Here is a 22,946-nt window from a genome sequence, read left to right as displayed (position 1 = left end):
TGGTGATCCCTCTAGTGATATAAAGATTTATATAGAGGAATCAGGACCTCCTTCCTCCTGCTGGTGATCCCTCTAGTCATATAAAGATCTATATGGAGGAATTGGGACCTCCTTCATCCTGTTGGTGATCCCTCTAGTGATATAAAGATATATATAGAGGAATTAGGACCTCCTTCCTCCTGTTGGTGACCCCTCTAGTGATATTAAGTTCTATATAGAGCAATCAGGACCTCCTTCCTCCTGCTGGTGACCCCCCTAGTGATATAAAGATCTATATAGAGGAATCAGGACCTCCTTCCTCCTGCTGGTGACCCCTCTAGTGATATTTGGATATATATAGAAGAATCAGGACCTCCTTCCTCCTGCTGGTGACTCCTTTAGTGATATAAAGATCTATATAGAGGAATCGGGACCTCCTTCTTACTGCTGGTGATTGTTCCAGTGATATAAAGATCTATATAGAGGAATCAGAGCTCCTTCTTCCTGCTGGTGACCCCTCTAGTGATATAAAGATCTATATAGAGGAATCAGACCTCCTTCCTCCTGCTGGTGACTCCTTTAGTGATATAAAGATCTATATAGAGGAATCAGGACCTCCTTCATCCTGCTGTTGATCCCTCTAGTGATATAAAGATCTATATAGAGGAATCAGGACCTCCTTCATCCTGCTGGTGATCCCTCTAGTGATATAAAGATCTATATAAAGGCATCAGGACCTCGCAGGAGGAAGGAGGTCCCGATGCCTCTATATAGACATTTATATTACTAGAGGGGTCAGCAGCAGGAGGAAGGAGTTCCTCCTATGTTTGGGACGAACATAGATCTACTATACTCAAACAAGGTTAAAAAAAAAAAACAGGCACCCCTGTATATGTGATTTCCAAGTTGGTAATATCTCACCAGCTGCAGCTACGGTACTGGGACTGTGTGTAAATCAGACAACCAGACTCTTGCCTGTCATGTCCAGGTAACTGTGCTGTCGCCCAACTGGTTTCACATCCCCCGGTAACGCCCCCCCCCCCCCATCGCCATGTATCCCAGGCTCCGCTTGCCCATTTGTGAAATGTGGCTCCAGGACTGGCATAGTAGGTGGCGCAGGGTGGAGGGGAGGGAGCAGAGCGGACACACATCCGCTCTCATCCCCTTTTTGTTGCTGACCTAGAAAGCAACCTGTTTGACGTCACGTCTAGGCCCGCCTCTCGGTGTCTACGGCCAGCATACCCAGGAAAATGGATGGATCAGTGGCACACAGGGGAGACATTGAGGGTCTTTTAGACCTCCGGATGCCTCATAAAAGAGAACCTGTCACCAAAAAAAATCATCACACGGGACTTTTTGTCTCCTATAAGATGAAAAAAAAATGTTTTAATTGTAAAAAATGTAACTTACACCCAAGCACATAAAATTTTTTGAGGCACCCAAACTTTTTGAGGCCCCCTACATGTATGCACTTCTAAACGTAAACGCATGTGTCAGGGGCACCTACACATGAAAACACCAATTGTGATACACATGTTACATATCGGCGCATACGGCAGACTGAGAGCGAAATTTCCAGCACCAGACCTCCTCTGTAACACTAAACTGATGACCTAAAGGGGGCTTTTAAAGTGTCGGCTATAGAAAGTATAGGGTACTGAAGTTTGTCGCCCTTTCATGGCCGTACACAAATTCACGGTTTGGCATGTTGGGTATCTATTTACTCAGTGCAACCCCATCTTTTATATCTTACTACAAAATTGGGTAACATATTGCATTTGTACGCCCTAAAATTTACTTTAGTGTATTTTTTGCAGAACCTTTGCATTTCCTAGACCTTTGCGGTAATATCGTATGACATAAAAAAATTGGAACTACCACTATTTTATTCTCTAGGGTGTCTGCTTTCAGAAAATATTTCATATTTTGGAGGGGGGGGGGTTTATGTAACCTTCAGGCCTAAAATTATTTTTTAAGCATGTGTGCAACAAAAAAAATGCAAATATGGCTCTGGCAGCAAAAGGGTTAACTACTTGCCAACAGGTTGCGGTTTGCAAATGGTTTACAGGGTATGGCTGAAGATCAGCCATAATCCAGATACCATTTTTTTTCCAGCAGGCGGCTGGCTTTCTCATGAAACTGGTTTGAGCGGCTCGTGGGCCGCTGGAACGGTTTCCTGCAGCCGCGGGAGGGGACAACGCCCACTCCCCTCCGCTCCCCCCCAACGCCGCTCGCTGATGTTTCTTGAGCTTACAGATTTCCACTGGTTCGCCCAAGAAACCATCTGACGGTGCAGCTGGCTGCTCCCATAGGCGATTAAAGAGTTAACACTCTTTGATCAACTCTATGGCCTTGAAGGACTGGAGCGACGTCATGACGTCGCGTCCCGTCCAGGCTGGATGAAATTTTGTTTTTTTAAGCAAAAGATAAAAAAAAATATATTTTTCTTCCGTTTGGATAGAGTATGGGAGGGTTGTAGCTCCTAAAAGGTTTATTCTTTCCCTCTTTATCCCAATAGGGAGATTTCCCATCACTTCCTGTCCTATAGCCAAAACAGGAAGTGGGAGGAAATCCCTGCAAATTATAGGAATCTCTTGGGGACCCCCCCAGGTCACCAGAACTAGTGTCCCCATTGGAAAATTTACCCTCTATTACATTCCTGGGGACAACCCAATATTTTGGGATTTTCTTTTACCTTAACTTTCAAAGATAATGGTAAACTGGACAAATAGAGAGGGGGAATCTCCCTAACAGAGACACAGACAGCAATAAAAACCTATCAGGTCTTCTAATCCCTCTCCACTCTATCCAAAACTAAAGAAAAAAAAGTTTTACCTTTAGCTATACCATAATTCATTCAAGTGTATTTTTTCACCAAAAAAGTGCATTTGCAAAACCGCTGCGCAAATACCGTGTGACATAAAAAAAAATTGCAACAATTGCCATTTTATTCTCTAGGGTCTCTGCTAAAATATACATATAATGTTTGGGGGTTCTAAGTAACTTTCTAGCAAATAATATGAATTTAAACTTGCAAACAAAAATGGCAGAAACAGCCAAATGGTTAATACTGCTTTAAAGTGACGCAACAATGTGAATCTGCCCTTATGATGCGTCAACATTTGTTACTTATAAATAAAGTTTGTCTATACAATGACTTCCTTTATCCGGGTGGAACGGCTAAGCTGCATCTAGAAGTTTGTAAAAAATAGGAAAGCAGTTGAAATTGGTGATCTGCAAAGTTCAACTACCATGTCAATCATTGTGCTGAACACCGCTAAGGCTCCATTCACATCTAGGCGTTCCGGATCGCAGACGGAAACGTCGAGATTCTGTCTGCGATTCCCGAATTACCAAAAACACAGGACACGCATCCCATAAGGCTCCATTCACACCTAGGCATTCCGGATCTTGGGCGGAATTGGCGCGATCTGCCTGCTTCTTCTGAATTGCCGAAAAGGCAGGACGTGCTTGCGATCCCTTAAGGCTCCGTTCACACCTAGGCGTTGCGGATTGCGGGTGGAATTGCCGCGATTCTGCCTACAATTCCTGAATCGGCGAAACACGGGGCGCGCTTGCTATCCCATATGGCTCCGTTCACATTAAGGTGTTCCCGGATTGTGGGCAGAATCGTTGCAATTCTGTCCGTAATTACCGAATTGGCGAAAACGCGGGACGCGCTTGCGATCCCGTAAGGCACCGTTCACACCTAGGCGTTCCAGATCGGGGGCGGAGTCGCCGCAATTTTGTCTGTGATTACCGAATTGGCGAAAACGCGGGACGCGCTTGCAATCCCGTAAGGCACCGTTCACACCTAGGCGTTCCAGATCGGGGGCGGAGTCGCCGCAATTTTGTCTGTGATTACCGAATTGGCGAAAACGCGGGACGCGCTTGTGATCCTGTAAGGCTCCATTCACACCTAGGTGTTCCTGGATCATGGGCGGAATCGCCGTGATTCCCGAATTGCCCAAAAATGCAGGACGCGCTTGTGATCCCGTAAGGCTCCATTCGCACTTAGGCATTCCTGGATAGCGGGAAAAATTTCTGCAATTCTGCCCATGATTCCCGAATCGCTAAAAACGCAGGACGCACATGTGATCCTGTAAGGCTCTGTTCGCACCTAGGCATTCCGGATCATGGGCGGAATCACCATGATTCTGCCTGCAATTCCTAAATCGGCTAAAAATGCGGGACGCGCTTGCGATCCCATATAAGGCTCCATTCACACACGGATCGCGGGCGGAATGGAATCGCTGCAAAACGCGGGGACGTGCGATCCTGTTACTTTCAATGGCAGCCCAAACGCGGCCTGACTTTGCCGCGATTGACGCCTGAGAAATTGCGGCAAAATCGCACAAACAAAACCACGGCACGCCTGTCGCCCAAAAGAAGTTCCGGAATGAAAAATCACGCCATGATTGGGGTGCCGTTGAAAGTAACGGAATCGTAAGGTCCTGTATTTTGCGGCAATTTGGGGATCGCATGCAGAATCGCGGCGAGGTCCCCGGCTCCTCCTATGTACTACAAACAAGGATTTTGTGACAGCATGTGACCCATTCTCTATTTTTTCCATCTTATCCTGAACACAGACCGACATTGCAACCATTGAATGATGATAGAGAAATGGAGTGTAAGGCGTACATGGCACCTAATTGCTGAGTAATACGTCTCATTATCTCCATACATTCATCACTCCGTCCTCTCATCCAATGCCATAATGGGATTCTGCACAGTTTAAATAAGGTGACTGAGAACCGCAGCAAAGAAGGGCCCTTCACTCCGGCTGCCATGGTAACAAGGTGCCACAGGGGGGGCCGAACTGACAGAGTGCAGCAAAGCGGCGGAGTTGGTGGGGATGTCACGGGGAGATCACACGGCGGAGGCTCAGTGTACAGACACAGCGGACAATGGTCATAGATCCGTCTCAGTCCTCTATGAATATTATATTAGGGATCCATTTTTAGAGATCAGCAAAATGATGGCTAAAGTTCATGGTGTTTTATAGTCTAGCTTGATGTAAAAAACTGGCAAAAATGGGGGGGGGGATGTGGCGTACACACAGAGGACACGTGATCAGGTGCACCGACTTGCCAATCCGCAAATCATATCGCTGCAAGACATCACATCAGAGGCTCCCATCACATCAGAGTTCTCCCATCACATCAGAGGTCTCCCCATCACATCAGAGGTCCCACCATCACATCAGAGGTCTCCCAATCACATCAGAGATCTCCCCATCTCATCAGAGGTCTCCCCATCACATCAGAGGTCTCTCCATCACATCAGAGGTCCCACCATCACATCAGAGGTCCCACCATCGCATCAGAGGTCCCACCATCACATCAGAGGTCCCACCATCACATCAGAGGTCTCCCCATCACATCAGAGATCTCCCCATCACATCAGAGGTCTCCCCATCACATCAGAGGACCCACCATCATATCAGAGGTCTCCCAATCCCATCAGAGGTCTCCCCATCACATCAGAGGACCCCCATCACATCAGAGGTCTCCCCATCACATCAGAGATCTCCCCATCACATCAGAGGTCTCCCCATCACATCAGAGGTCCCACCATCACATCAGAGGTCTCCCCATCACATCAGAGGTCTCCCCATCACATCAGAGGACCCCCATCACATCAGAGGTCCCACCATCACATCAGAGGTCTCCCCATCACATCAGATGTCTCCCTATCACATCAGAGGACCCCCATCACATCAGAGGTCTCCCCATCACATCAGAGGTCTCCCCATCACATCAGAGGTCTCCCCATCACATCAGAGGACCCCCATCACATCAGAGGTCCCCCCATCACATCAGAGGTGCCTCCATCATATCAGAGGTTCCTCCATCACATCAGAGGTCCCACCATCATATCAGAGGTCTCCCCATCACATCAGAGGTCCCACCATCACATCAGAGGTCTCCCATCACATCAGAGGTCTTCCTGTCACATCAGAGATCCCCCATCACATCAGACACCCACAATCACATCAGAGGCTCCCATCACATCAGAGTTTCTCGCACTGCATCAAAGTCCTCACTACACGTCAAAGTCACTTAATAAGTCACCGGGACCAGGTGGCTTGCACCCGAGGGTCCTTAAGGAACTCAGTCATGTAATTGCCAGATCATTGTTCCTAATTTTTACAAACACTCTACTGACTGGAATGGTACCAGCTGATTGGAGAAAAGCCAATGTAGCACAAATACTGAAAAAAGGGCCAAGATACATTCCTGGGAATTACAGACCAGTTAGCATAACATCAATAGTATGCAAGCTCTTGAAGGGGATGATAAGGGACTATATACAAGATTTTAGTAATAAGAATGATATCATTAGCAGTAATCAACATGGATTCATGAAGAATCGTTCTTGCCAAACCAATCTATTAACCTTCTATGAGGAGGTGAGTTGCCATCTAGATAAAGGAAGGCCCGTAGACGTGGTGTATCTGGATTTTGCAAAAACATTTGACACAGTTCCCCATAAACGTTTACAGTACAAAGTAAGGTCCATTGGCATGGACCATAGGGTGAGTACATGGATTGAAAACTGGCTACAAGGGCGTGTTCAGAGGGTGGTGATAAATGGGGAGTACTCAGAATGGTCAGGGGTGGGTAGTGGGGTTCCCCAGGGTTCTGTGCTGGGACCAATCCTATTTAATTTGTTCATAAACGACCTGGAGGATGGGGTAAACAGTTCAATCTCTGTATTTGCAGACGATACTAAGCTAAGCAGGGCAATAACTTCTCCGCAGGATGTGGAAACCTTGCAAAAAGATCTGAACAAATTAATGGGGTGGGCGACTACATGGCAAATGAGGTTCAATGTAGGAAAATGTAAAATAATGCATTTGGGTGGCAAAAATATGAATGCAATCTATACACTGGGGGGAGAATCTCTGGGGGAATCTAGGATGGAAAAGGATCTGGGGGTCCTAGTAGATGATAGGCTCAGCAATGGCATGCAATGCCAAGCTGCTGCAAGCAAAGCAAACGGAATATTGGCATTAAAAAGGGGATCAACTCCAGAGATAAAACGATAATTCTCCCGCTCTACAAGACTCTGGTCCGGCCGCACCTGGAGTATGCTTTCCAGTTCTGGGCACCAGTCCTCAGGAAGGAGGTACTGGAAATGGAGCCAGTACAAAGAAGGGCAACAAAGCTAATAAAGGGTCTGGAGGATATTAGTTATGAGGAAAGGTTGCGAGCTCTGAACTTATTCTCTCTGGAGAAGAGACGCTTGAGAGGGGATATGATTTCAATATACAAATACCGGACTGGTGACCCCACAATAGGGATAAAACGTTTCCGCGTAAGGGAATTTAATAAGACACGTGGCCATTAACTAAAATTAGAAGAAAAGAGGTTTAACCTTAAACTACGTAGAGGGTTCTTTACTGTAAGAGCGGTTAGGATGTGGAATTCCCTTCCACAGGCGGTGGTCTCAGCGGGGGGCATCGATAGTTTCAAGAAACTATTAGATAAGCACCTGAATAACCGCAACCTACAGGGATATACAATGTAATACTGACATATAATCACACACATAGGTTGGACTTGACGGACTTGTGTCTTTTATCAACCTCACCTACTATGTAACTTTTTTAAAGAGCCCCCCCATCACAGAGCACCTCAATCACACAGTCCCCTATTCACATCAGAGCCTTATCTTTGGGCTCCAGTAGCACAGCGGAGGGCCAGGGCAAAGGGCTTCAGCATCCTGGTTGAGAAACACTGGTCTATTGGGCCCAATATATAAACCACACAGACACGGTTACGTGGTTTATTTAGGGGCTCATTTATACCAGAAACTGAATATCACTGTCTGCTCTTCATCATGCACCGCTGACCCAAAGAATAACAAGATAAAAATTAAAAGCCCACTAAAAGATTAAATAAAACCTGCTTTTGTGACAATATACACCATCAATCCAGATATTTCCACTGTAGCATTTTTTTCTGCCACTAGATGTCCTCAGTTTGATTTCCAGCATCATTCAACCCACTTCCCCTAGTCCAGGTGGTCCCGCACCCTCCACCACCCTGTGACTGGACAATGAAAGGAGAAGCAGCATAGTGATGAGCCCATCTCTCTATCAGCATGCTTCTTGTCAACACCTGAACTGATTGGCTCTTGAGCTGCCTCCTTTTCTCACACTTATGCCCTGCAGTATATGGACTGCAAGAGGTTGATATCAGGTCACATTCAGGAAATAGGAAAAATCTATTTTAGGATATAGTCATGTTAATAGAGCTGCATCAATCTGTGTCCTTTAGATCTGTCTGGAGTTCACCTTTGAAAGAGACCTTATTGCTCAACCACACATTATAGTGGGAAAGATTAAATAACCAAGACCATGATGGTGATTAGAGCTTCAGAGACACTGCTGACCTCCCGTCATTCCTTACACTCGGCAGAATTTGCAGAGAATGGACGAAAAACATAAACTTTCCGAAAAGTGGCAGCTCTGTCGGGGAACCACCTTGTTTAAATGGACCTGACGTTAAAAAGTGAAGATGCGCTATCCAATAGGGAACATCTAGGAAAATGAATTGTGTCTAAACAGAATTCTGAACAATCTGCCTTTTGTGTAGGATTCCCTCTAAAAAAACAGCAGTGCAGTTCCTGTGCCTAGGTACTCCTGTATCCTCATAGTATATCTGCAGTGTGGGATCATCTAAAGGACTGCTGCCTCTGACTGCTGGTGAGATTTGGTGATGTCACTACTGTGCTGATCACTGTTGTCCTTGCTGGAGAGGAAGCTGTACCTGAGGAGCTGCAGTGCAAGGATCTGCTTCTGCTTCATCCATTTTATAGATGTGTGATTCCTTCACCTCTCCCGCTACTACTTCATCATTACTGCACCGGTCAATTGGCCCCCAGACATCAGACCACCTTTCATCAGATTACTAGTCATTAAAACACAAGTCAACAGATTACTAGTCGTTAGACCACCAGTCCTCAGACCACCACTCATTAGAACACTAGTCAAAAGATTACTAGTCATCAGACCACCAGTCATCAGATCACCTGTCATGAGACCATCAGTCATTAGAACATTAGTCAAAAGATTACTAGTCGTCAGACCACCAGTCATCAGATCACCTGTCACCTGATCACGAGTTATAAGAGCACTAGTCAACAGATCACTAGTCGTCAGACCATCAGTCAGAGCATTAGTCATTAGACCACCAGTCATCAGATCACCAGTTATTACACCACCAGTCATCAGATCACCTGTCTTTAGACCACCAGTCATCAGATCACCTGTCACCTGATCACGAGTTATAAGAGCACTAGTCAACAGATCACTAGTCGTCAGACCATCAGTCAGAGCATTAGTCATTAGACCACCAGTCATCAGATCACCAGTTATTACACCACCAGTCATCAGATCACCTGTCTTTAGACCACCAGTCAATGTATCACTAGTCATTGTACCACCAGTTATCAGATCACCATTCATCAGACCACCAGTCATTAGATCACCAGTCATCAGATCACCAGTTATCAGATCACCAGTCATCAGACCACCAGTCATTAGATCACCAGTCATCAGACCACCACTAATCGGATCACTAGTCATTAGCCCACCAGTCATCAGATTACCTGTTTACAGATCACCAGTCATCAGACCACTAGTCATTAGACCACCAGTTATCAGATCATCAGTCTTCAGACCACCATTCATCAGACCACCAGTCATCAGAGGTACAGTTCTGATGTGGGGGAGCAAATCTCTGCTCCTCTACCTTGATAGCTGCCTCCAACAGGGGAGAATGAGGAAAAGATCAGATGCAGGGAACCACTGACCATCAGTCAGGCCATGAGTCATCAGACCACCAGTCATCAGATCACCAGTTATCAGACCGCCAGTCATCAGACCGCCAGTCATCAGATCACCAGTCATCAGACCACCAGTCATCAGACCACCAGTTATCAGGTCACCAGTCATCAGATCACCAGTCATCAGACCACCAGTCATCAGACCACCAGTCATCAGATCACCAGTCATCAGATCGCCAGTCATCAGATCACCAGTCATCAGACCACCAGTCATCAGATCGCCAGTCATCAGATCGCCAGTCATCAGACCGCCAGTTATCAGACCACCAGTCATCAGACCGCCAGTCATCAGATCACCAGTCATCAGATCACTAGTCATCAGACCACCAGTCATCAGATCACTAGTCATCAGACCGCCAGTCATCAGATTACCAGTCATCAGATCACTAGTCATCAGACCACCAGTCATCAGATCACTAGTCATCAGACCGCCAGTCATCAGATCACCAGTCATCAGATCACTAGTCATCAGACCACCAGTCATCAGATCACTAGTCATCAGACCGCCAGTCATCAGACCACCAGTCATCAGAACACCAGTCATCAGACCGCCAGTCATCAGATCACCAGTCATCAGACCACCAGTCATCAGACCACCAGTCATCAGAACACCAGTCATCAGATCACTAGTCATCAGACCGCCAGTCATCAGACCACCAGTCATCAGAACACCAGTCATTACACCACTAGTCATTAGACCACCAGTCATCAGACCACCAGTCATCAGATCACCAGTCATCAGACCACCAGTCATCAGATCACCAGTCATCAGACCGCCAGTCATCAGATTACTAGTCATTAGACCACCAGTCATCAGAGGTGCAGTTCTGAAAGACATGGATGAGCGAGTTTGGGGTGGAGGAACTTGACTGGCCTGCACAGAGTCCTGACCTCAACCCAATAGAACACCTTTGGGATGAACACAGAAGAAATACCTATTCTGGAGCTACTTTACCAAACAAAGGATTTGTATGTCCATCCAGTCCTGAGACTTACACAGCTCTGCCACAGGATAGCCCGCATCTTGACCTGACTTCTCTTTACTGCAGTTAGGTAATTTAACCAGTACTGTCTGTGCTATGACAGGTTCCCTAAATCTGTTCTGAGCTGAAAGCGACTGAACACTAATGTCACTTCATGAGGAGGAGCGACAGATGAGGAATTGATATCGCTGAAATCTGCTTAATGATATTATTCAGTGGGGAGGTACAGAGCTATAAATCAGGAGAACCTTTCTTCACCGACAGCGTACCTCTGCTGAATATTTATCAAACAATCATGGTGGCTTAATATTTTAAGGTAGCTCTGCCCCTTACACATTTCGTCACACCCTTGTGACGAAACATGTCAGGGGAAGAGCTTTTTCCTCCTCCTCAAAGGGGAAAAAAGTAGCCATTATGTCTGGGTAGCATTTTGTATATGCACCCATTGTTTATATTAGTTGCCAAGCTGAGGCTGGTATATCTGATGATACATCTGGAGATATATTTGGAGATATCCACCGAGGTTGAAGGCCCGAAGTAAAGGGCAAGGCACATTATGACCTATATGTGTATGGGTCAATACCTAGAGATGAGCAGATTGTGCGACTGGATTATTCACACGGACACATGGCGGAAGATTGGTGCGCTAAATTATGAACTATAGTGTGTGATGGTAAGGGGTCCACACACGTATTGCTATGTAGTGTAAATGTGATGGTAAGGGGTGCACATACTTTAGACCCTTTCGTGAATCGCTGAATTGCAACTACCCCCATCCCTGGTGTGATTGCTCCTCACTCCTACCTGGAACGTGCGGGTCTTCCAGTCCGGTGGGGATCTTCCACTGATCAACCTGCAGCTTCAGTGCATTCACTTCATCAATGTCGCCGGGGACCCTGCAAGGACAAACACATTCATGGCGCTGGCTCAGCGGGTTCACTCATTACAATCAAAGCCGACAATTCATCATTATATTACCGATACATATAAATGACACGAGCTCTGTGTTCTACTTCACTTATATTTTTGTAGATAAACATAACAGTTAGGATTCCCGACATGCACTGCAATCTGAGGCTGCCGTGTGCTGCACTGTGCGTGCCTGACAGGTGGACCTCACTGCTTTCTAATTCTGTAAGGAGCAGGGCCGTCTTAATAACATCATGGGCCCCTGGGCAAAGTAATGCTCTGGGGTCCCTACAATAGAGGCAGCGCAGGTAAACAGACATCAAGTAGGTAGGAGGCAGACAAGCAGAGCTTCCCCTTTTGGGTGGAGCTTCGCATTACCTACATGATCAATCATTCTGTACAGCAAAGAAACAGGGAAAATACTACATACATAAAGTAACAAAGCCGTCCTGTGCATATAATATATCTGCTAGATTGATGCCTCCCCAGCACTCTGACCCCTCTACATTCAATATATCCCCCCCAGCACTCTGACCCCTCTACACCCCAGATATCCCCCCAGCACTCTGACCCCTCTACACCCTAGATATCCCCCCAACACTCTGACCCCTCTACACCCCAGATATCCCCCCACAACTCTGATCCCTCTATACCCCATATATCCCCCCCAGCACTCTGACCCCTCTACACCCCAGATATCCCCACAGCACTCTGACCCCTCTAACACCCTAGAAATCCCCCCAGCACTCTGACCCCTCTACACCCCAGATATCCCCCCAGCACTCTGACCCCTCTACACCCCAGATATCCCCCCAGCACTCTGACCCCTCTACACCCCAGATATCCCCCCAGCACTCTGACCTCTCTACACCCTAGATATCCCCCCAACACTCTGACCCCTCTACACCCCAGATATCCCCCCACAACTCTGATCCCTCTATACCCCATATATCCCCCCCAGCACTCTGACCCCTCTACACCCCAGATATCCCCCCAGCACTCTGATCCCTCTACACCCTAGAAATCCCCCCAGCACTCTGACCTCTGTACATCCCAGATATCCCCCCAGCACTCTGACCCCTCTACACCTCAGATACCCCCCCAGCACTCTGACCCTTCTGCACCCCAGATATCCCCCCAGCACTCTGACCCCTCTACACCCCAGATATCCCCCCAGCACTCTGACCCCTCTAACACCCTAGAAATCCCCCCAGCACTCTGACCCCTCTACACCCCAGATATCCCCCCAGCACTCTGACCCCTCTACACCCCAGATATCCCCCCAGCACTCTGACCCCTCTACACCCTAGAAATCCCCCCCAGCACTCTGACCTCTCTACACCCCAGATATCCCCCCAGCACTCTGACCCCTCTACACCCTAGAAATCCCCCCAGCACTCTGACCTCCCTACACCTCAGATACCCCCCCAGCACTCTGACCTCTCTACACCCCAGATATCCCCCCAGCACTCTGACCCCTCTACATCTCAGATACCCCCCAGCACTCTGACTCCTCTGCACCCCAGATATCCCCCCAGCACTCTGACCCCTCTACACCCTAGAAATCCCCCCAGCACTCTGACCCCTCTACACCTCAGATACCCCCCAGTACTCTGACCCCTCTGCACCCTAGAAATCCCCCCAGCACTCTGACCCCTCTGCACCCCAGATATCCCCCCAGCACTCTGACCCCTCTACACCCCAGATATCCCCCAGCACTCTGACCCCTCTACCCCCTAGAAATCCCCCCAGCACTCTGACCCCTCTATATCCCAGATATCCCCCCAGCACTCTGACCCCTCTACATCCCAGATATCCCCCAGCACTCTGACCCATCTACACCCCAGATATCCCCCCAGCACTCTGACCCATCTACACCCCAGATATCCCCCCCAGCACTCTGACCCCTCTACACCCCAGATATCCCCCCAGCACTCTGACCCCTCTATGCCCCAGATATCCCCCCAGCGCTCTGATCCCTTTACACCCCAGATATCCCCCCAGCACTCTGACCCCTCTACACCCCAGATATCCCCCGAGCACTCTGACCTCTCTACACCCCAGATATCCTCCCAGCACTCTGACCCCTCTACACCTCAGATACCCCCCCCCAGCACTCTGACCCCTCTACACCCCAGATATCCCCCCAGCACGCTGACCCCTCTACACCCCAGATATCCCCCCAGCACTCTGACCCCTCTACACCCTAGAAATCCCCCCAGCACTCTGACCCCTCTACATCCCAGATATCCCCCCAGCACTCTGACCCCTCTATACCCCAGATATCCCCCCCCAGCACTCTGACCCCTCTACACCCTAGAAATCCCCCCAGCACTCTGACCCCTCTACACCCCAGATATCCCCCCAGCACTCTGACCCCGCTACACCCCAGATATCCCCCAGCACTGTAACCATATACCATAAGATACCCCTTGTATTGTGACCCCACTACATCCCTGATACCCCCTACACTGTAGCCTCTCTACATCCCTGATACCTCTATCACTATAGCCACCCAACCTACCTCAAGTATTACTACCCCCTATACACCCCAGATTCCCCCTCAGCATTGTTTTCCCCCATACACCCTTGATATCCCCCAGCACCATTATTCCATCCATGTAATACCCCCTTTTCCAGTGGAGATACAGTGCATGGGAACTTTTAGCTATGTGCCCACCTCCAGCACTGGACTCCCCTATACCAATCAAGCAGGCAGAAGGAGGGGCGGAGGAGGGAGCATCCCTCCGGGCATTCCAAGCCCTTCGGTGCAAACAGTGCTGGACATCTGGGCTCATCATGACACCACCCACAATGCTACTTCCGCAGGTGGGCTTTCAGTGCTACCATCTCAGCAGCTCCCACTCCAGCTCCTACCCCGCGGCCCCCCGAGTCCAGAGCATTCAAGCTGCATGGGGCGGGGTCAGAGCATCACTGGCGCTCCAGCCCCGCCCCTCCCTGCTGGCTGTAAAATAATAGGTATCGTTCTGCACAGCATGACGCACCACAGCCAGCCTGCCTCCCCTGTGTATCCATCACTCTCAGTGCCATCATGGGGCCCCCAATTTTGGGTCAGCGTGGGCTGAAGGACCAGCTGCTTTGGGGAAAGTACAGGGCCCCCCCCCATGCAGCTGGGGTCCCTGGGCAGTGCCCAGGTGTGCCCTCTCATTAAGACAGCAATACCTCCCAGGAAAGAGACTTGTGAATTCAGAGGAGGCCAACATAAGAATGAGAAGATCATGCAAACTCCATGGGTGGAAAATAAGGACCAAGCCCCAGTGCCGCAAGGCCACAGTTCTGACCACTTACACCCAAGTTTCCCTCTACAGTATATCTGTATATCAAGTCGATGCCGGAGCCGTACCTGAAGATGCCCTCGGTCTGATCTCCGTTCAGTGCCAGCACCTCCTCGGACAGCCGGGTCTGCACCCAGGGCAGCTGCCGCTCCGGGTACTTCTCCTTCTGCATATTCATAATCTCCTGTAAGGAGCTGGCGAACATGGAGGGGCTGAAGACGGCATTGCGGGCGTGCTTGATCTCTTCGAGGTTCGGTTTCTTCAGTCCCTGGAACACAATGAAGAGGCGAGAAGTCACATGGGAACACGAGATATCACACTAGTTTATGGATCGCAAGGAGACATTTTTTTAACTACTTCAGCTTTGGAAGAATTTACCCCATTCATGACCAGGCCATTTTTTGAAATTCAGCACTGCGCTACTTTAAGTGGTAATTGCACGGTCATGCAACACTGTACCCAAACAAAATTTGTATCATTTTTTTTCACACAAATAGAGCTTTCTTTTGGTATTATTTAGTCACCTCTGCAGGTTTTATTTTTTGTGATATAATTGGAAAAAAAAAATAAAAATTTTGAAAAAAATTATATTTTTTAGTTTCTGCTATAAAACATATTCAATAAAAAAAAAATTAAAAAAATTTCGAATTTCTTTATAAATTTTGGCCAATATGTAACATGTCTTTGGTAAAAAAAAAAAAAAATCCAATAAGTGCATATTGATTGGTTTGAGTGAAAGTTATAGTGCCTACAAACCATGAGATATATACTTGAATTTCTATTTTTTTTATATACTAGTAATGGTGGCAAACAGTGACTTATAATGGGTGGGGTGCGGTGCGGTGGGAAATCTGACACTGACACTGACATCCCCAGTGACATTAATACAGTGATCAGTGATAATACTATACACTATCATTGTACTAATGACACTGGCTGGGAAGAGGTTAACGTTAAATCGTTAAAATTTGTTTGTTTTCGTTTCATTTGTTTTTTGTTTTTTTTCATTTTTCGCATCATTTGTTATGATTGAAATCCGTAAATTCAAAAGATTTGTAAATCCGAAATCCGTAAATTCGAAAATCCGAAAACCGTAAACTCAAAATTTCAGAAATCCTCAATCCGGAAATTCAAAAACTCGGAAATTCGAAATCCGGAAATTCGAAATAATAACTAACAATAACTAACTATTAAATTATAGGTATTGGAATTTCCTTTTAAAATTTGGCTGTTAGTGAACGTAACGAATACGAATTTATCTGAAGATACGAATTTTCCGAAACAACGAATGTCGCATCTAAACAAATGGAACAAAACAAATTAATAATTAATAATATTTTTTTTCATTATTATTGTTTATTATTATTAATTCATTACGTTCCATTTGTTTCGATACGACATTCTTTATTTCGGATAATTCGTAACTTCGGATAAATTCGTATTTGTTATGTTCACTAACAGCCAAATTTGAAAGGAAATTCCAATACCTATAATTTAATAGTTAGTTAGTTATTATTTAGACTTTTCGAATTTCCGAATTTTTGAATTTCCGGATTTCCAAAATTTAGAATTTACGGTTTTCGAATTTACGGATTTCGGATTTACAAATTTTTCGAATTTACGAATTTCAATACCTATAATTAAATAGTTAGTAATAGTTAAGTTATTATTAGTTAGTTATTATTTCAGATTTTCACATTTTCTTCTTTTGAATTTTCATTTTATTTCGGATTTTCCAACTTTCAAATTTATGAATGTTCGAATTTATGAATGTTCGAATTTATGAATTTTCGGATTTAGAATTTTCAGAATTTTGAATTTCCGGATTTTCTAATTTTGTAAATTCGGTAAATCGTCAGTTCGAAATCCGGAAATGTTTTAAAATTCGTCAATTCGGGATTTTCGAATATTAGGGAAAAATTTGTTAAACGGGTTTTGGTTAACTCGGATATTTCCGAATATGTCGAAATTTGTTAAAAAAATGAATTTGAAACAAATTGCACATGTCTAGTTAATATCAGGGCAATTAGGGGTTAAATGTGTTCCTAACTATGTGTACTGTGTGTACTGTGAGGCGCTTTTACTAACCAATGTGCCGGTTTTTACTCCCTGCTTTGCAGGGAGAAAAAAAAAAGTCACGTCGCTGCCGACAATGGAGAGCCCTGTGTTGTTTAACTACACAGAGTTCTCTTCTGTCATGCACTCAGCCGACTGGTGAGTTCCGGCCATAAACCATTGGCCCGGGATCCCCTGATCAGCATCTGCTGTGGCGAATGACAGCACAGCTGTGGCGGTGGGCAGGCGGGTGGGCGCGGGTGCGCTCACCACCTTTTTGGAACAGCGGGGCTGCCCTGCTGCAGCATAAGTGTAATGGGAGGTCTTGAAGTGGTTTAAAATCCTTTTGTTAAGGCCTCACCGTCACACACATCTGGCATTGCAGATCTCTCCCTGACAATATCGGGCACCGTGATAGGTGTACCCTGCCTGAAATACCGGGCATTTTCACCCCCTTCCTGCCCAGGCCAATTTTCAGCTTTCAGCGCTGTCGCACTTTGAATGAGAATTGGGCGGTCATGCAGCGCTGTACCCAAATGAAACTTTTATCATTTTTTTTCACACAAATAGAGATTTCTTTTTGGTGATATTTATTCACCACTGTTTTTTTAAAATTTTTTTGCTAAATAAACAAAAAAAGCCGAAAATTTTGAAGAAAAAAAATATGCATTTTTTCTTTGTTTGTTATAAAATTTTGCAAATAAATAATCTTTCTTCATAGATTTAGGCCAAAATGTATTCTGCTCCATTTCTTTGGTGAAAATAACCCAAATCAGTGAATATTATTTAGTCTGTAGGAAAGTTATAGTTATAGAGCCCACACACTATGGGATATATATCTGAAGATCGATCAATCCTGATGTACTGACGTTCGATCTCATTTCTTGAGGCCCAAAAACACCAGGACAGTAAAAATGACCCCTTTTTGGAACGTATTGGTAAGAGGCATGGCGGGGGGTTTTGAAGTTGTACTTTTTTTATGAAAATTTTTTTTGAAAATTGAGAAATTAACCAGTTCAGCCCCGGACCATTTGGCTGGCAAAAGACCGGAGCACTTTTTGCGATCCGCTACTGTGGCACTTTAACTGACAATTGCGCGGTCGTGCGACGTGGCTCCCAAACAAAATTGACGTCCTTTTTTTTCCCCCCACAAATAGAGCTTTTTTGGTGGTATTTGATCACCTCTGTGAGTTTTATTTTTTGCGCTAAAAACAAAAAAATTGCGACAATTTTGAAAAAAACGCATTATTTTTTACTTTTTGCTATAATAAATATCCCCCAAAAATATATAAAAAAACATTTTTCCCCTCAGTTTAGGCCGATATGTATTCTTCTACATATTTTTGGTAAAAAAAAAAAAAAAATCACAATAAGCGTATATTGATTGGTTTGCGCAAAAGTTATCACATCTACAAAATAGGGAATCATTTTATGGCATTATTATTATTATTATTTTTTTTTTACTAGTTATGACGGCGAGCTGCGATTTTTATTGTGACTGCTACATTACGACGGACATATCGGGCATTTTTGACACTATTTTGGGACCACTGTCATTTATACAGCGATTGATGCTATATATAAATGCACTGATTACTGTGTAAATGACACTGGCAGTGAAGGGGTTAAACACTAGGGGGGCGGGGAAGGTGTTAAGTGTGTCCTAGGGAGTGATTCTAACTGTTAGGGGGCGTGGCTTACTGTGACACGTCACTGATTGTCGCGCCTGATGAGAGGGAGCAGACGATCAGTGTTGTGTCACTAGGCAGAACAGGGAGATGCCTTGTTTACAATTTCTATTTTTTTTATATACTAGTAATGGTGGCAAACAGTGACTTATAATGGGTGGGGTGCGGTGCGGTGGGAAATCTGACACTAACTGACACTGACATCCCCAGTGACATTAATACAGTGATCAGTGATAATACTATACACTATCATTGTACTAATGACACTGGCTGGGAAGAGGTTAACGTTAAATCGTTAAAATTTGTTTGTTTTCGTTTCATTTGTTTTTTGTTTTTTTTCATTTTTCGCATCATTTGTTATGATTGAAATCCGTAAATTCAAAAGATTTGTAAATCCGAAATCCGTAAATTCGAAAATCCGAAAACCGTAAACTCAAAATTTCAGAAATCCTCAATCCGGAAATTCAAAAACTCGGAAATTCGAAATCCGGAAATTCGAAATAATAACTAACAATAACTAACTATTAAATTATAGGTATTGGAATTTCCTTTTAAAATTTGGCTGTTAGTGAACGTAACGAATACGAATTTATCTGAAGATACGAATTTTCCGAAACAACGAATGTCGCATCTAAACAAATGGAACAAAACAAATTAATAATTAATAATATTTTTTTTCATTATTATTGTTTATTATTATTAATTCATTACGTTCCATTTGTTTCGATACGACATTCTTTATTTCGGATAATTCGTAACTTCGGATAAATTCGTATTTGTTATGTTCACTAACAGCCAAATTTGAAAGGAAATTCCAATACCTATAATTTAGTTAGTTATTATTTAGACTTTTCGAATTTCCGAATTTTTGAATTTCCGGATTTCCAAAATTTAGAATTTACGGTTTTCGAATTTACGGATTTCGGATTTACAAATTTTTCGAATTTACGAATTTCAATACCTATAATTAAATAGTTAGTAATAGTTAAGTTATTATTAGTTAGTTATTATTTCAGATTTTCACATTTTCTTCTTTTGAATTTTCATTTTATTTCGGATTTTCCAACTTTCAAATTTATGAATGTTCGAATTTATGAATGTTCGAATTTATGAATGTTCGAATTTATGAATGTTCGAATTTATGAATTTTCGGATTTAGAATTTTCAGAATTTTGAATTTCCGGATTTTCTAATTTTGTAAATTCGGTAAATCGTCAGTTCGAAATCCGGAAATGTTTTAAAATTCGTCAATTCGGGATTTTCGAATATTAGGGAAAAATTTGTTAAACGGGTTTTCGTTAACTCGGATATTTCCGAATATGTCGAAATTTGTTAAAAAAATGAATTTGAAACAAATTGCACATGTCTAGTTAATATCAGGGCAATTAGGGGTTAAATGTGTTCCTAACTATGTGTACTGTGTGTACTGTGAGGCGCTTTTACTAAACAATGTGCCGGTTTTTACTCCCTGCTTTGCAGGGAGAAAAAAAAAAGTCACGTCGCTGCCGACAATGGAGAGCCCTGTGTTGTTTAACTACACAGAGTTCTCTTCTGTCATGCACTCAGCCGACTGGTGAGTTCCGGCCATAAACCATTGGCCCGGGATCCCCTGATCAGCATCTGCTGTGGCGAATGACAGCACAGCTGTGGCGGTGGGCAGGCGGGTGGGCGCGGGTGCGCTCACCACCTTTTTGGAACAGCGGGGCTGCCCTGCTGCAGCATAAGTGTAATGGGAGGTCTTGAAGTGGTTTAAAATTCTTTTGTTAAGGCCTCACCGTCACACACATCTGGCATTGCAGATCTCTCCCTGACAATATCGGGCACCGTGATAGGTGTACCCTGCCTGAAATACCGGGCATTTTCACCCCCTTCCTGCCCAGGCCAATTTTCAGCTTTCAGCGCTGTCGCACTTTGAATGAGAATTGGGCGGTCATGCAGCGCTGTACCCAAATGAAACTTTTATCATTTTTTTTCACACAAATAGAGATTTCTTTTTGGTGATATTTATTCACCACTGTTTTTTTTAAATTTTTTTGCTAAATAAACAAAAAAAGCCGAAAATTTTGAAGAAAGAAAATATGCATTTTTTCTTTGTTTGTTATAAAATTTTGCAAATAAATAATCTTTCTTCATAGATTTAGGCCAAAATGTATTCTGCTCCATTTCTTTGGTGAAAATAACCCAAATCAGTGAATATTATTTAGTCTGTAGGAAAGTTATAGTTATAGAGCCCACACACTATGGGATATATATCTGAAGATCGATCAATCCTGATGTACTGACGTTCGATCTCATTTCTTGAGGCCCAAAAACACCAGGACAGTAAAAATGACCCCTTTTTGGAACGTATTGGTAAGAGGCATGGCGGGGGGTTATGAAGTTGTACTTTTTTTATGAAAATTTTTTTTGAAAATTGAGAAATTAACCAGTTCAGCCCATTTGGCTGGCAAAAGACCGGAGCACTTTTTGCGATCCGCCACTGCGGCGCTTTAACTGACAATTGCGCGGTCGTGCGACGTGGCTCCCAAACAAAATTGACGTCCTCCCCCCCCCCCCCCACAAATAGAGCTTTTTTTTGGTGGTATTTGATCACCTCTGTGAGTTTTATTTTTTTTGCGCTAAAAACAAAAAAATTGCGACAATTTTGAAAAAAACGCATTATTTTTTACTTTTTGCTATAATAAATACCCCCAAAAAATATATAAAAAAACATTTTTTTTCCTCAGTTTAGACTGATACGTATTCTTCTACATATTTTTGGTAAAAAAATCGCAATAAGCATTTATTGATTGGTTTGCACAAAAGTTATAGCGTCTACAAAATAGGGGATAGTTTTATGGCATTTTTATTATTCATTTCTTTTTTTACTAGTAATGACGGCGATCTGCGATTTTTATCGTGACTGCGACATTATGGCGGACACATCGGACAATTTTGACCATTGTCATTTATACAGCGATTGATGCTAAAAAAATGCACTGATTACTGTGTAAATGACACTGGCAGTGAAGGGGTTAAACACTAGGGGGGCGGGGAAGGTGTTAAGTGTGTCCTAGGGAGTGATTCTAACTGTTAGGGGGCGTGGCTTACTGTGACACGTCACTGATCGCCGCTCCCGATGAGAGGGAGCAGATGATCAGTGTTGTGTCACTAGGCAGAACAGGGAGATGCCTTGTTTACAAAGGCATCCCCCCCCGTTCTGCCGTTCTTAGACCCGATCGCGGGACACCGGCGGACATCGAGTCCACGGGTCCCGCGGGCAGGGGCACGGAAGACCACGGTGGGTGCGCGCCCCGCTAGGGGGCAGGTTCAAAGCAACGTATATATATATATATAGACACATATAGAACTGAAAGTTAAAGAGGAACTGCAGCCTGCTCACATCATTTGTAATAAAAAAATCTTTGCCATTCTGAAGCTTCCCTCCAACCACTTTGCATAATATTTTATATATACTGTGATTCTGTACTTTGCCAAACATGCTGCAGAAATTTCGTTCCACTGAGTCTGGCTGCAGCCATTTTAACTGTGGGCAATTGAAGCTGCTGCCTGTTTACTTCCTGGATTTACACAGAGGCACACCTCCCAGCTCTGCAGCTCTCATTGGCCCTCTTATGACTCATCCCCCCCTCCCTTCCTGGCAAACTCTCACGAGAGTGAGAGAAAGAGCTGTCTATGATGTCATAAGCCTCGGCTAATGACCAGACAGGAAACAGGAAGTGGGCTGTATAAGGGATTTACTGGCAGAAAAAAAAATGTTTTACTATCCAAAAGTTAAAACAACAACAAGGGCAGAAAATTTAATAGATGAAAAGAAGAAATCTCCCTCCACTGAGTCTGGCTGCAGCCATTTTAACTGTGGGCAATTGAAGCTGCTGCCTGTTCACTTCCTGGATTCACACAGAAGGCACACCTCCAGCTCTGCAGCTCTCATTGGCCCTCTTAGACTCATCCCCCCTCCCTTCCTGGCAAACTCTCACAAGAGTGAGAGAAAGAGCTGTCTATGATGTCATAAGCCTAGGCTAATGACCAGACAGGAAACAGGAAGTGGGCTGTATAAGGGATTTACTGGCAGAAAAAAAAAAGTTTTACTATCCAAAAGTTAAAACAACAACAAGGGCAGAAAATGTAATAGATGGAAAGATGAAAAAAATGACTGAAGTTCCGCTTTCAGATATTGG

At 44.6% G+C, this 22,946-nt stretch overlaps 1 protein-coding gene across 1 annotated transcript in view; it reads right to left on the bottom strand.

Annotated features, from left to right (window-relative positions):
- The window catches only part of LOC141145607 (rho GTPase-activating protein 39-like), a gene marked incomplete at its 5' end in the record, with an annotated part of 174,282 nt that overhangs the window by 30,775 nt on the left and 120,561 nt on the right, over positions 1 to 22,946 (bottom strand). The window contains 2 exon segments of the mRNA XM_073632433.1: positions 11,622 to 11,713; positions 15,091 to 15,290. Coding sequence (XP_073488534.1) covers positions 11,622 to 11,713; positions 15,091 to 15,290 — 292 coding nt within the window.

Source organism: Aquarana catesbeiana, linkage group LG05, assembly GCF_042186555.1.
Source record: "Aquarana catesbeiana isolate 2022-GZ linkage group LG05, ASM4218655v1, whole genome shotgun sequence".
Taxonomy (NCBI): domain Eukaryota; kingdom Metazoa; phylum Chordata; class Amphibia; order Anura; family Ranidae; genus Aquarana; species Aquarana catesbeiana.
The sequence above is the reverse complement of the archived record's forward strand: the minus strand, read 5'-3'. Positions and strand labels throughout refer to the sequence as shown.